Here is a 15,150-nt window from a genome sequence, read left to right on the forward strand (position 1 = left end):
TATCACCACATTTCTAACTCATCTTAAAGGCCAAGCCAGGCAAGGCCAGGCTGCTCTTGCCAGAAACTGCCAGGCACATCCACAACGAAACCCACTGGATGCATCTTGTTTCCTGTTAGTTCTGTGACCTGTACACTACATATGCATCAGCACAGCAAGAGGCAAATATACAAAGGACTGATATATCAAGCATGTTGTTTTTCGTCTTAAAAAATAACATGTTGTCCGCATCCAGTCCCGTCAACATCGCAGCCGCAAAAGGGCAATGGCCCTTAGCTCAAAAACAGGGGAAGTGACCCAACCAAGGAGGATGCTTCCACAGTTCCACATGCAAAAAATGCAGGAACTGGCTTCGGCTCCAAGCCTCCAGCTCTTCTTCGTTTTCAGTTAGCTCAACCGCCATGCACACTTATATTTGCAACACTTTCGTGCAAGAGCGGCGTGTGTACAACCCACAATCTAGCGCTCCGAATAATCACTGGCATACATACATGCGCCACTGACGTACACATCCCAGTGACACGCGCAATATGACTTACTTAGGTCTTATTTGGTACTGTACTAGAGTTTTTATTGGGATTAGTGTGAATAAAACTCTAAAGTATTGGGTGATTCCCTACCGCCACCCAATTCCCACAAAATCTTATCCTCAATCCACTAGGTAGGTAGAGTATCGAGGATTAAGAAAAATATGCTAAGATTTAGAAAAAAATAGGGATAAACGGGGATTAAACTCGTTCAATACTTTAGTATCAAACATGTTTTTAAAAATACGTGAGGATTTGAAATTTAGTGGCGATTACCCCCAATATCCTCAAAAAATTCTAGTACCAAACAAGTCCTTAAGGTGTCAGTGCATCTCTAGCTGATCCCAACTGATTAGAGGAGCAAAAACAATGTCTTAAATATCTAAAACAGACTTAGCCGAACCCTCAATCGCTTTAGAAGAGTAAAAAAATTACTCATCGGCCAGTCGGTCCCTAAATATACTCGATTTGCTCCTCTCCAGAAGAAAAACAGTACTTGGCTATCCACCCAGCGCCAACATTCTCCCCCACCCACACCCCAACATCGCCCTACCCCAATATCCCAACATCATATTCTTCTTCCTCGTCCTAGTCAAATTCTTCATTCAGGAGATGATCATGATGACTTCGAAATGTCCATGTCCATGATCTTGAAAGACGAAATTCAGCGCCCGAGATTAGTCGAGATATATAGAGCGAAGGGCCACACCAAGCTTATGAGAAACTCTTGGGTGAGAGTGTAGAATGAGGATGACCTGTGATATTTGGATCAATAGATTGCATACACTAGAAATTGAAGATCTGTGCTTTAGGATGGACAGGTCAATACAAATGCCACTGCAAAGATTTAACAAGCATTCTTAACTCTTGAGTCTCTTGCATCAAAGGGCCTATAAATTTGGCATTCATTCTTTGAGTTACCTATTGCCAGATCTCCTCCTCCTCGCAACTTTGAAGTCAATGGTCGTTAGTACATGATGGGTTACTACGTTGCAGATGGCATCTATCCTCCATGGGCCACGTCTTTGAAGAAATCCATCATCCTAATACCCACAAGAAATCTCACTTTGCCGTGGTTCAAGAGTCGACAAGAAAGAATGTGGAGAGAGCTTTGGGTGTGCTTCAAATTCGCTTTGCCATTGTTTGTGGCCCTTCTGAAATGGCAAATAATGACATGTTGCATCATCTTGCGTAACATGATCATGATCGTTGAAGATGAGCGCGGTATGCCAGAGAACTTCTGACACATGTCCAATGTTGGATCATGTTGAGCCAGAACATGGTGCAGACATGATACGGAGATTCCTCGGAGCTCACTGAAGCATCGAGAACCGGTAGTTTCATACTCAACTGCAAGGTGATCTTATTGAGCATCACTAGCTAATCCACGACTCTTCCTGGTTGGTTGCGCTTATCCTTTATGTGGACCTTCGTGATATTCACTTCATTTGAACCCGCATGTGTTTGGTGTTGAATAGTTTGGTTTGTAAATATAAAATTTTATTCTTTCATAATCATGGTACTCTCTCACCGATCCAAGTTAATTTACTCAACTTTATCTAGATACGTATGCATCTAGAGGTAAAACACGTCTAGATATATTGAGTGGCTTGACTTTGAATAGTTCTGTTTGGAAACAAAAAAAAGTTAGTAAGGTAAGGTAGCTAGGAGTACACAAATGGTTTCGATATACGGTTGAAGCAGTGAGCAGTAACTGACAGACATAGACATGCCTAACAGCCCAAGCACGTAGGCAACACACAGTGCACATTTGTCCCCGGTACAAGTGGCAAAGTGGGAGGAAGAGGAAATTAAGCGGAGTCAATGGCAGCGGAAACGATGTGCAGAGGTAGGGCGGTATAGCCCTAGGGAGGAAGGTATCGTGGACGCTAGAGCCGAGATTATATTTCAGTTGGGAGCTGAGGTAGCAGCGCGCAGGAGGCAACTGAGCAAGTTGCAGCCGATTTCGGGCACAGAATCACACCATAGACAGCAAGCAAGCTGTCCCTCACTCCAGGTCACATACGTGCTTTCTATACATCACCCTGACTAGGCTAGCCATAGCCGGGCCGGCGCCGAGATCTAGCTAGCGCCACTACCCGCCGCGACCTCGCTTTAGCTATACCCCTGTACGTACGCATCTCGGAAAGAAACACGGCCGTACTCTGAGTTTTGGATCTTAATCGCTTCCAAGGCTGTTATCAGTCGAGCTGGAGGGCACCACGCACGCACTACGCCGTGCCAGGCTCCAATACGCAGTGCCCGATCGATCCGTCTGCCTTGTTGCAGCACGCATGATGATCGATCTAGCTAGCCGCAGTTGCAGTTGCAGTTGCAGTTGCAGCTGCAGTTGCGCCTGCTAGCGCACCTACCATGCAGCCTGAAGTGCAGTGCTCCCGATCTCCGCCGGCGGACGGGGTAGCTACGCTGTCTGTCATGCACGCGCGCCATGTACGCCCCATTGCTGAATGCGATTGGAGCTAGCCGTCCAGCAAATGTCCATCCACCCACCGGCCGCCTGGTCGACGCACGCGATAGGGTGCCGGGAGATAGCGCACAAGGCGACCAAGTACTAGGATCGTCATGAGTAGCCGCATGTTTAGGATAGATCCATGAATCCATCCATGGTGCGCGCACCACCGTTTAACTCGGTTTATCTACTTCCCGTTTAACTCGGTTGCTTTTGGTTTTGACCTTGTCTGTTGTTTAGCCAATATTACTTTTACGATATAACTTATTGCTGATTGTTGTTGTTTATCAACTATATTTTTTGGTTTCATCATATTGTTATTGATTGTTGAGATGATTGCATCATACGTGCCCACATAATCACACAAAAAATTGCATCGCCTGTTGACAGTTTTTAACGGACTTGCCCGCGACGAATTCCAGACCTAATTCGGCATCCATTCCAGGATGGATGGATTGGTCGGCTCCAGACAAGAAGCGCACCTATGATGCACCACTGTTTTAGATGTGAATCGGGGTGTCACTAATTCTCGAGCTAATTTTTAGTAAGATGGTGCCATCAAATCTCAGTTGCAATCCATGTATCAACTCATGACTAACACGAATCATAAAATAATCCAACGGTTTTGACGCATTTTTGTGAGTTGCGGCCCATGTAGCAACTTGTGTCCGGCGTGAATCACGAAACAATACAACGATCTAGGTGTTTTTCTTGGTTGCAACTCTACGTGCAACTAGAGAACTCTGGGTTGCAACACATGCTACTGCTAATGCTAGCATGAATCATGGAAAAAAGAATTAGTCTAGGAGCCGTTCGAGAACTAATATAAGCTAATTCACAATCGAGTGAGTAATTTGCAAAATCACGCCAATTACTAGCTACTAATATAGTATCATTGTGTGTCTCGCTGAGGTGATTGGACACTTTGGACAATTACGTTGAGGCAGCTAATGTTGACATAAAACAACAACGCGGCAGGATTCATGAGACCGGTTACTCCTGCTAGGGTGTCAAGTGGGATCCCATCTAAGTGCATTTTATTTTTTCTAGTGTATTTTTTATACAAAAAATTAAACTAAAATAGCCAAAATACGAAATCCCACTAGACACCCTACTCCTCAGCACGTCCTAGTTGTCTGCTACACCAGCTGAGGGCAAGACAGCGAGCACACTTGCAACAACCCTGTTTTGAATTTTAAATCATGTGGACTTGCAAGCTCGAACAAGAGAATTATCAATGCATGGACTTATGGTCGATAGATCTAGGGAGAAAAAGAACTGTATTCCAAAGACCATTTAAGCCCATAAGAGAATTCCAATCCAAGGCATATATTGTACAGAGCTTGATCTTCACAATATAAGGCACACATTCGATAAGAATGATATCAGGACTACAGGCCGACCTGGCTATTCAAGACAACTCTGGCACGATAATATTAATCTCAATTCAATACATCTCTGCCTTCAAGCCAACAAAGAAAAATGGCACTCTGACAAGCCAAAGCATGAGAATACAAACACATACACTCCAATAATATATATACACAATTTGCAGATACATCGATCATCGACACAAACCCAGGATAGGTGGGAGCATGAGCTCTTTGGCCACTTTTTTGACACACCAAACAAACACAACAACAGAAGCTCGATCAGTCTGATGCACTAACGTGAACCAAACAGCAAAGAGCTGTGTTCGAATTACACCGTTCAGGTCCTTAGCCTGCCGCACCTGCTGCTCCGATCAGAAGCTGATCAACTGCGCACTCCAAGCCGAGCTGAAACAGTCTGTAGCTTTCATTTTGTTCTTGCTAACGTGCACCGCTCGTTGTAGCATGAACGCCCACATTAGCTTCCTCGGCAGGATCCGTTTGCAGAGTGTTGCTGTCCACTGACCCCAACGATCCAGCTCTGCGATCCCAGCTTGACCGCCTTGAATGCATGCCCGCTCGGCCTTCCACAAGCTCCGGTGAAAATTCTTCTTGGCTAAGATTTGGAGATGCATGGGTTACTCTGCCCTCTTTCCCATCCAACATGCCCCCAAGACCTACTTCCAAGTCGCTAATATCAGCCGCCGTCCTCGGTTCATCCCAGGACACTGGCTTCCTGCCCATTTCAAGATCTCCGACAGGCTTGCCCATGTTGGGGCTCATGAAACCTCTAGATGGCGATCGTGCCTGTTGTATATCTTGATCTGCTGTGACCCTTGCCCGGAAATTGTTCTTGGAAGGAGGAATAGAGCTGCAGAATATCTCCAGAATATTGTTCAGAACACCTCTGTGATACGGGTTAGCGCGCCGATCATAGCGGTACCTGAAATTTTCATAGGTTGTCTACAAAAGAAAATAGGTATATGATTAGCTATGTGCTGCGAATAGGAGATGGTTATTGAAAATTTAAACTGAACTAATACCGACCTGGTTGGTGCTCATCAAATAGAAATGGAAGACAGACAGACCACCAACAAACCATACGCACAGAAAACAGTAGATAATCAGAACAATGGAGGCTGGTGTCTTCAGCATGGCCCTCCAAATTGACGATTCCTCGGCATCTCTAATCTTGATTATGTACACCCAACAGAAGGCAAATACATAGAGGCAGATTAATGTGGTAGAGAACACAAACATGTAGAAGAACCGATAATTGCGCTGCACAAAAGATATATGATTATGATTAGACCCAACTGATATTAAAGATAAGTCAGTGGAAATCCTATAATCAGAAATGTCTGGACAAAGAGCAACTCTGGGAATACGTGTCAGCAAGCAACATGCAATTTAGAAATAAGGATGAATTACAAATAGCTAGAAACCTCAAAAGTTACCTGTCCTATGCATTGGCCAACCCATGGGCAGTGATGATCAAACCGTTCCACACAATTATTGCAGATAGAACAGTGTGAGCATCGAGGCGGTCGGTAAAGCAAGCAGGTGTCACAGTACTTAACCTTCACACTGATTCCATTTACAATGACATCCCTTGTCCGAGGCAAACGGTATTGTTGTGGTGTCTGACCCCTAATATAATTGCTCCCATCAATGCTTTCAGGTTCAGGAGGATGAGTATTACGAGGTATTATACCAGGGTCTCTACCAGATGTCAGAAGAAGTAGCGTCAAATCCTGGAAAAGGAAAAGAAGCTCAGTTGTGTTTACATTTCCAAAAAAAAAAAAAAGATGAACATTTCCTGGGAAATGCATGTGGAAAACTATCATCCAAATAACAAAGGCAACTACTATGTACAGGACAGTAAACAAAATAAATAACTACGGTAGAGCCATTTTATAAGGTTAAGTAATGGCTTACATAAACAGTGAAGACAACCACCACTACCATCACTGAGATACCACAATGATCAGGAAAGTCATTCATGAGGTGTCTGGCGACAAACACGCAGAAAGCCGCCACTGGTGCAACAATGAGGAACATAGTGAGAAATATGGATCTCACATCAGGCCCACATATAAACCTCCCTTGCAAGAAGAATTTCTGAAAAATGCAAAGACATGTCATCAACAAAATTTAGTGAAGGTGGTAGCGACTTGCGAGTGATCATTGCAAACATTAGATGCTTTTATTTAAAACAGTCAGAAAACCTAAATAGCAGCAAGAGCTTTCCTGAAGAATAAGCTTATATTGGATTTATGTTAAGCTCCTAAACAGGGCCCATGGCAGCCATTTTGACTATTTAGTTCAACTAGAATAAGATGTCAATATCAAGCAAAGACAAATGTAGAGAAAATCAAACAAAACGCAACATATCATGTCTTCCCGAACCATATGATGAAGCTTATGAAAATATTAACATGCAGACGGTCATATCTAAGAGCTAGTAAGAACAACTATAGGTGAAATCAATCACATATTATGTCAAGGCAAACAAAAATATCATAGGACTAGAAAACAATGCTGACAAACTAGCTGGGTTGTATCTCCGGAAACAAAGTTGTCCGAAATCCTCGCTATCAACTTTTATTTAACAATGTTGGCAGTAATTGCAAAGAAAACATATCACTGTTGGTAAAATATTTACAGGTGTACTAATGGAAATCAGTTGCAGCTACAGCATAGGCATCCTCACATATGCTAAACCATAATGAGTTCCCTGTTCATCAGAGACATAGACCCATCATCAAAACAGTGAACCAAAAGTTCCAACTAAAGTCTATTGATTGTACTGCTCAAACATACATTCCCACCTGGGTTTATCTGAACTAAATACCAATTTCGAATACATGGTTGTATACACTCAAAATGCTGACGAACAAAAGCAAAACAGAATAAATTCTAGATGTTTTCCAACTAGGACCTAAGTTTCATTCTTCGGTGGGGAGAGCCATTACATCGCTGCAGGCATCCAAGCAACTTACAAGTAGCTCCAGTACTGACCATCATTTATCAATGACCCGATTAACCTCCCCATCGCATTAGATGAAGATGGTAAACTGGCCAGTGGCCACAGGGCATAAGATAGTTTCAGAGCCACAGGATGGGTTTTTTTGCTCAATTTGAATGCAAACCTTCCAATCGAACAATAGGAACTGTGAACACAGAACATTTCACTCGTGGAATGATTCTAGTCTAGGTAACATTAGCCACTCATGAAAATAATTACGAGCTCAATTTCACCGACACCTAACTTAGTCGCGTATGGGAGTATCTGTACTGTACACGCATGCATCCAAATCGAAATGGCGCCTACGGCGATAGACAGGAGACAGGGAGGGGGAGAAAGAGCGATAGAAGAACTTACGTTGTTGCCGCGCCAAACCTGGTAAACCCTAGGCTGCTCGCCGGCGTCGCGGCCGCCGTCAGAGCGGGAAGGCCGCGGCACGTACATCCCGCCTGCCTGAGAGGCAGGAAACCCTAGGGCGCCCTCACCCCCGACGCGACCTCCTCCCCTGCGGCAGACGATGGCCCGGCCTGCCTCGCCTCCCCCGGCGGGCGAGAGGTCTGGAAGCAGCGCCGCCGAGCCGAGGTCGCCCCGGCGAATGGGGGCGGCCGCGTGGACGGAGGCGGAAGGGAGGAGAGAGAGGGGAGGAGGACGAGGACGAGGGAGGTCTTCGGGCTCGGGTCAGGGCCGGGCGACTGGGAGGGACGTGGTCGCGTGTGTGCTTTTGACTGGGCGCGCGCGCGTCGTCTCACTCTAGTCTCATGACATCCATGACGTCTCAAAACGACTTCTGCAATCGTGGCTCGGCCCATAGACAGGATCTACCTTCAAATTAGGCCAGCCCAGTTAACCTCCTCCTCCGCAATTCAGCGTGGACTGGCCCATAACAAACCGTAGGCCACCGTCGTTGGACTCCGCCACCACAACCTCTATGCATAGTCTAAACCGTCGGCCACCGCCACCCATGGCCGGCGGCGCAGCATTGCCCAAAGCCCATCCTCCACGGCACATGCCATCCTTCTAAGCACCTACTGTACCTCCATCTTCGACGTCGGTGACCACACCACATCCCAAATCCTAAGTCTGGCGACCACACACCCCCACCCCTAAGTTTATTTTAGCCTTCAACTGCATGTCATGGCCAGCCGCATCGACCCCATGTCCGAACCGGTCATGGCTCATCGGAACATTCCCAGTCATTGTCAACCGTGGTGTCGCCGAATCCACGTCTTTTCTCCTGTAGTGGGCACGGCAAGTCCAAACCACTCGTGCCGGGAGACGTGGAGCCCACGGCTGTAAATTCAAAATTAACTTTACAAGTTCAAAAGTTCAAAAATAATATTACAAGTTCTAAAAAATCTTGAAACAAAATCCTAAAAGTAGGTAATGATGTATCCCACCAACATGCAAAATCTCAATTCGAAATGTTTCTATTTGGAGTGACGCAAAAAATGACAAAAGTGTGTATTGGAGTATGGTGATTTCTGATGGACAAAAAAATCAGAATATCATTTTTGTGTAGCTTAGAATACAAAACATTCCGTATTGAGATTTTGCATGTTCGTGGGATTCATCATCAGCTACTTTCAGGATTTTGCAATCCCCATATAGCTGGAGAACCCATCACTGTCTCTTGGTTGTGATACTGGAGGCTCTAGAGAAGACGAAGAAGAGAGCACTCATTTTAAGGTGGGCTTACTAGTATGCTTTCGGTAGTTATCATCTTCGCACTGGGCTACCCACGATAACTGGTACACCATACGTACGTCCTTCCCGGTCTTCTCGTACTAGAAAAAGATCCTCTCAATGCTCTAACGTCCACACCAGATATGGACCGAACTATCTGTAGACCCAGCTCACGCTCCCACACCGGATATGAACCGAACTGTCTCACGACGTTCTGACCCAGCTCACATATGTTCTGACCTAGCTCACATACCGCACTAATGGGTGAACAACCCAACAACCCTTGGAACCGCCTACAACTCAGGTGGCGAAGAGTCGACATCGAGTTTTCCAGTCAATGTGGACTCTTGAGGAAGATCAATCTATTATCTTAAAGTAACTTTTATCTGTTTGTGAGCAACAGCCCTTCCACTCGGCACCATTGGATCACTAAGGCAGACTTTCGTCTCTGCTCGACGATTGAGTCTTCTTTCGTCTGTGCTCGACAAGTGAGTCTTGCAGTCAAACTCCCTTCTGATTTTGTACTCAAGGACCAATGTTAATCTGGCCTAAGGAAACCTTTGCACGCCCGGGTTGCCTCGCGTGTTCCAAAATCATGTCAAATGAAATCTGTGTTCCGCAATCACGAAAAGAGCTACTACAAGAATAATATACCCTTGATCCTTCCACCTCTATAAATCCAATCAACTCTTTTCAATCCTTAGTACTTGTGGTGAAGAAACCATTTTAACAGCCTCTTCATCCATCTTGTCATTAACCATCAAAGCCACAAAAAATGAAAGTGTGGTATGTGTAAAGTAAACAGTTTAGCACTCCCTCCGGTCCATATTAATGAACTCCACTTTGTCTAGATTCGTATGTACCTCGAATCTAGACAAAGTGGAGTTCATTAATATGAACAGGAGGGAGTACGTGATTACAGAACAGGAAATAGGTACCACAACTCATTGGATCCATTAAACTTACCATAACGATCTTGACAGAAAATAAGAAGTTCACAATGAAATGTGGACGTACTAAACTCATCAGCTATATAGCACATTAAAAGTTTCAGCATCACAGAATATTTAGGTCACTAGAACAAGCAATAACAATATCCCATAACGATAGTTGGATTTATACTACTTCACATTGCATCTTCCAGGGAATTATGCTGGCAACACTTCCCAGGAAAATCAGTTCATTTGTGGACTCAGTGCAACCTCATTGGTAGTTTGGTTTGCTTCATCCTTGACCTTATTGTTGATTATAGCCACTTGGTGCACTGCCATTGTACCCGCCAGGATAGCCATAACCATCGCGCTGGGGCGTGTTTCCACCTTGGTATCCAGGATTGCCGCCTGGGTGTGCTGGTGCAGGGCCGCCAGGCATGTTGCCTCCTTGGTTAAATTGGTTACCTCCCTGAGGTCCACCTTGGTAACCAGCTGGACCACCTTGCTGATAGTTAGGAGCACCGCTGGGCATGTAACCCCCCTGCTGGTTCGGCATTTGGGGTGCGCCGCCTGGTGTGTATCCTGTCTGTGGGTTCTGCATGTGGCCTGCACCGCCCGGTGCGTACCCTGCCTGTGGGTTCGGCATTTGGGGTGCACCGCCGGGTGTGTACCCTGCCTGTGGGTTCTGCATTTGGGGTTGGTAATTTGATGGACCACCTTGAGTATATGGTGGAGGATTGTTGCCATGGTTCTGACCAGGTGGTGGTGGAGGTGGAGGCATGTTGCCTGGGTTATGGCCAGGTGGAGGGCCGTTGAAACCCTGCTGCCCCGGAGGTGCCTCTCTGTTCTGGGAGGTCTGCATGTTCTCCCTTCTCCTCTCAAAGTTCCTTGACCTGTCAAAGTTGCGGGGCCTATCATTGCGCCGAGATCTTTCATTGGCACGGGCATTGTTCCTGACCCACTCCTCATGATATTTAGGATCATAAGGAACAGCTTCCCCATTAACAAAAGGTTCCCCTGAAATAGAAGATGTAAAGTATCAATTGTTTGTAGATTTGATAACCCATTCCTGTCACATGCTTTCGACAATGATAAGTAAAGCCCAAACTCACCCCATTGAAATTATTTCAAACACAGGCGCCCACATAAGAAAATAACAGATCCATCGCCAAACATTATTTTGTGTTACTTAGCACTTGTGCATGCTACATATTTGGTGAATCATCACCGTGGTACAACCTACAGATAATGCAATAAACTGAAATCTACTATGTAGCTATCAGGTTCAGGTTTAGGTCATGATTACAGTGATATATCTTGTAACAACATGGGGTATGTTAATTATCGGCTCCAAATCTAATAATTATTTGATCATTTGGAACAATGACCAGTATAAGTTCAGGTAGGCTGCTTGCATACCACTGCATGTTCCACAAAAATAAAAAACACACACATCTGAACTGATCAATTAAGAGGTAGCATGGTAATTATTTTGAGCCGAGTGGAGAAGGCAACAAGGCACATAATGGCATAGAGAAAAGAAAAGAAAAAGTTCAAGGTCATGACCCAACAGTAATCAGAAGGTCAGAATGACATTGCATAATTACCTCCATAGTCCTTGTTTCTTACATCCAGGTACGAATCAGGTAGAACCCAACGGACTTTGGGCAACTCTGTCAATGTTAAGAGGCATAAGATTCAAGGAAGAATATTTTTAATCGGGCATAATTTCTACACTGGAACATCCTCAAGACTGCTTCATAAAGCAATAATAATACCTTTCAGTTTATAGGAGAGCTCTTCAGATACAAGAGCGCCAAAAGCAAAGTAATGACGAGTTGACACTGAGTATATCTTCATCCTGGCTTCTTGCTCACTGGAAAATTATAAGAATTTATTTATGTCCAGATAGATAAATCAGAAGTAAACAAAATGGGAGCAACCAACATCGCATGCCCAGCAACCAAAATGCGCAAACTGAGAGTACACATATTATGCCACATAAGACTCGAATGAAAATTTGAGTAAAGGTGATGCAACCCATATCTCAATATCTAACCAAGATCAAACCTAATAACAAAGCACAGGTGTTGCATCAGGTTAATATGATGATTGATTGATAGCCTCATCAAATAAGACCAAACAATCAACACCATGAAAGACTAATTACAACTTCCTAATCACAGTAGAACAATAAAGGAAGTAGCAGGATATACTCACAACATTACTTATGCCAATAATAATAACTGCCCGGCCAAAACACCTTACATTTACATGAGCACAAAAACAATCACACCAGACAGAAAATCAGATGCGTATTTTTATTATAAGTTCTAGTTTGATCTTGCATCTGAAATGGACACGGTAAATGATTTATGATCAGATATTTGACACCTAGACTTAATTCAGATCCAATCCAAATAAACAGTGAAACTCTGTAATTCCCCTAAACTAAACATTAGTGAGACATCAGAGCACCACCAGCCAAAATGAACCCGGATCTACAGAACATGCTCATGATGCGCATCACATCCATAAGCTCCATCACGCCTCCAACACCGCAAACATGATGAAAACACGAGAGAAATGGTTCCAGCTATACCTTCCGACGACCTGGGCGAGGGTCTTGATAAATCCGTCGATGATCTCGTCGCGCATCATCTCGGGGTTGGAGGCGTCGCCGGGGGGCGGCTCCATGACGACGAGCCAGTGCTCGAAGTCGCACCCGTCGAGGAGGATCGTCTCCTTGGGCGGGCGGTTGCTCCAGTTGGGCGAGGTGTCGCGCAGCGACGAGGAGGCGGGCTGCGTCGCGAAGCAGCGCACAGATCCGCGCGCCGCCGCCGGGGCGGGCGAGGCCGGCGGCGGGAGGAGGGTCGCGGCGGCCGCGAGGGGGCGCAGGAGGAGGCGGGAGGCCGCGGCCTGGAGCGGCGATAGGCGGGAGAGGAGGACGGCGCGCGCCGCCATCGCCATGGGTGGGGGCGTAAAAACCCTAGAAGCGGAGAGAGGGATGAGGTCCAGGCGGAGGAGAGAGAGGAGATAAGGGTTTAAGCCGCGGCTTCGAGATGCGTTATAGGGGAGGAATGGTTCTGGTGTCGACAGCCGAATAATCTGGAGAACGTGGACACGGGCCTTGCTATGGGCCTGAGCCTCGAAATGGGCTTTCCTTATCTGATGGTAACCCAGTTTACCTGCTTTTTTTTTTCTTACACTGAAAAGCTGGGTTTTTTTATTGTCCCCTTTTGTATTTGTGTGTTTTTTTTTAAACAATGGTGAGCTCGCAGCTCATGTATCTATGTTATGCGTTTGAATATTTTTATTGTGAAACTTTAACCTATGTAGGAATATTAAAGGCAGGGAAGATATTATCTATCACCCACTCATTGTATTGGTTGACCGTCATCCATATTGGTTGACTATACCCATGTTATCTTCTCGACACACTGCAGCAAACACCACCAATAGATTTAATGTGTAGCGATGTGTATAGCCCGCAAGAGGTTGAAACTCTGTTATCATTCAAAACATAATCATTAAGACAATTCTAAATGATCGAACATGAAGAAGAAAACCCGCCTAGATTGTATCCTCTGAAGTTATCTACTAGTAAATATGCATGTCATATGCATGTGCGCTGCGACATGTTGATTGGAAAATTGGCAATCTCTTCTTCATCCTTGCGACATCACTGGCCGTATTTTGCGCTAAACGACCCTCTCATGGCTAAAGATTTTGTACGAAATACAAAGGTGCGACCTAAAGCTTGCTCGAAAATTGATCATACCGCGTAACATAATTCATAAAAGAGATTAAGAGTACACAAATACAAATCTCAATGCTTTCGAATAAGTTTTAATTAAGAAGTGAGCCTAGCTCACTTGATTAGGGAAGTGGATGTATAATCCAACCACCTAGGTTCAAGTCCTCAGAAGTAAATGACATTTTTTTTCACCGCGCCAGCGTAATATAGCGTGGCTGTTGGAATTGCTCTTAGGAAGGATTCGACTTGGCAGACAACACATCATTGGGACGACGTCAGCCGTTGTATCTAGGCATATGAATAGTCTAGATCATTTGGATGGGACTCTCTGGTTTTTTTAAATATTAGTGTAGATGTAGATGTATGAGGAAAAGTGATACTGTCATGCTAGCTAGGCACGAACAATCAAATCAGGACAAAATTTTGTGTGTGTGTCGTACATAACCTTAATTCTCCGTTTGTCATCATATTGTATGTTTGCTTTATGCTTTTTAGATTCTTCGCCATGTGCTTATCTAGATGGCAACATGAAATGTTTTCCTTGGCCGAGTGTCTTTTGCCCACACTCTGCCAAGTTAGGGCAATGTCTTGTCACGGGTTCCCATTGTGCTGAGTAATCAGTAGTCCACTCTGACATTACCCTTTCGTAAAGAATTATGAAGGTTCCAGAAATATTTCCCACCCAATCATAATGTTCATACAAGCAAATTGGACATATATCACACACCACGAAAGAGCAGAATCAATTGATTTCATCACTGTGTTCTTGCAGAATTCATAAGATCAACTTCAATAGAAGCAGGAGAACACCTAAAGAGATGGAAGAATCAAACACGTAACATACCCACATCAAGGTTCACCACAAATACAGGTATTAAGCTTTTGCACGACAGAAGATTAAATCTGTGCGAATATATTAAACCATGTCGCTTTTAAAACTCGCCATCGTTGGCATGTTCAAAGGAAGCTCAAAAAGACAGAGTTGAGACTCTTGACGAAGCATCAATTCCGTTGCAGTTGGAGATGCCCTACTACATCTGAAGCCGTTTCGCAATTATCATAGTCATGTCAAGGTACCTCTGAGTGCAATTGGTCAGGCAGGTAGTTTCACCGGAGCTGAACTTGCTTCCAGGGGCGCTGGTGATGCACTTGTCCCAGCACATGCTTGTCAGCTTGCCTACCAGCTCCTTCAACATCATGTTCTGCTTCTCTTGCTGCATACATAGAGTTCACATTAGAGTCTTGTTTTAGCCAGTTACGGAAGATAACCGAGCAGATCTGCATCCACGCTAGAACAACTCAACATACTACAAAGAGTTTTCACATGGGAGGAGCTATATACAGATTTTTTACTTAAGCGCTAGTGCTTATTTATACAAGAAA

The 15,150-nt window shown here is 44.7% G+C and overlaps 2 protein-coding genes across 2 annotated transcripts; both read right to left on the bottom strand.

The window, feature by feature from the left end:
* Window positions 1-4,407: 4,407 nt before the first annotated feature.
* Window positions 4,408-8,103, bottom strand: LOC127316578 (probable protein S-acyltransferase 7). Its single transcript, XM_051347018.2, has 5 exons — window positions 7,753-8,103; window positions 6,306-6,488; window positions 5,825-6,121; window positions 5,415-5,648; window positions 4,408-5,330 (listed from the first exon to the last, which is right to left on the bottom strand). Exons 1-5 carry the CDS (start codon window positions 7,837-7,839, stop codon window positions 4,809-4,811), a joined length of 1,323 nt encoding a protein of 440 aa, XP_051202978.1. The 5' UTR covers window positions 7,840-8,103; the 3' UTR covers window positions 4,408-4,808.
* Window positions 8,104-10,013: 1,910 nt separating this feature from the next.
* LOC127316579 (uncharacterized) lies at window positions 10,014-13,053 on the bottom strand. The gene is made up of 4 exons (XM_051347020.2): window positions 12,613-13,053; window positions 11,789-11,886; window positions 11,618-11,683; window positions 10,014-11,027 (listed from the first exon to the last, which is right to left on the bottom strand). The coding sequence occupies exons 1-4, from the start codon at window positions 12,978-12,980 to the stop codon at window positions 10,315-10,317; spliced, it is 1,245 nt and encodes a 414-aa protein (XP_051202980.1). The 5' UTR covers window positions 12,981-13,053; the 3' UTR covers window positions 10,014-10,314.
* Window positions 13,054-15,150: the final 2,097 nt, after the last annotated feature.

The sequence above is a fragment of the Lolium perenne genome, chromosome 7, assembly GCF_019359855.2.
Source record: "Lolium perenne isolate Kyuss_39 chromosome 7, Kyuss_2.0, whole genome shotgun sequence".
Lineage (NCBI taxonomy): Eukaryota > Viridiplantae > Streptophyta > Magnoliopsida > Poales > Poaceae > Lolium > Lolium perenne.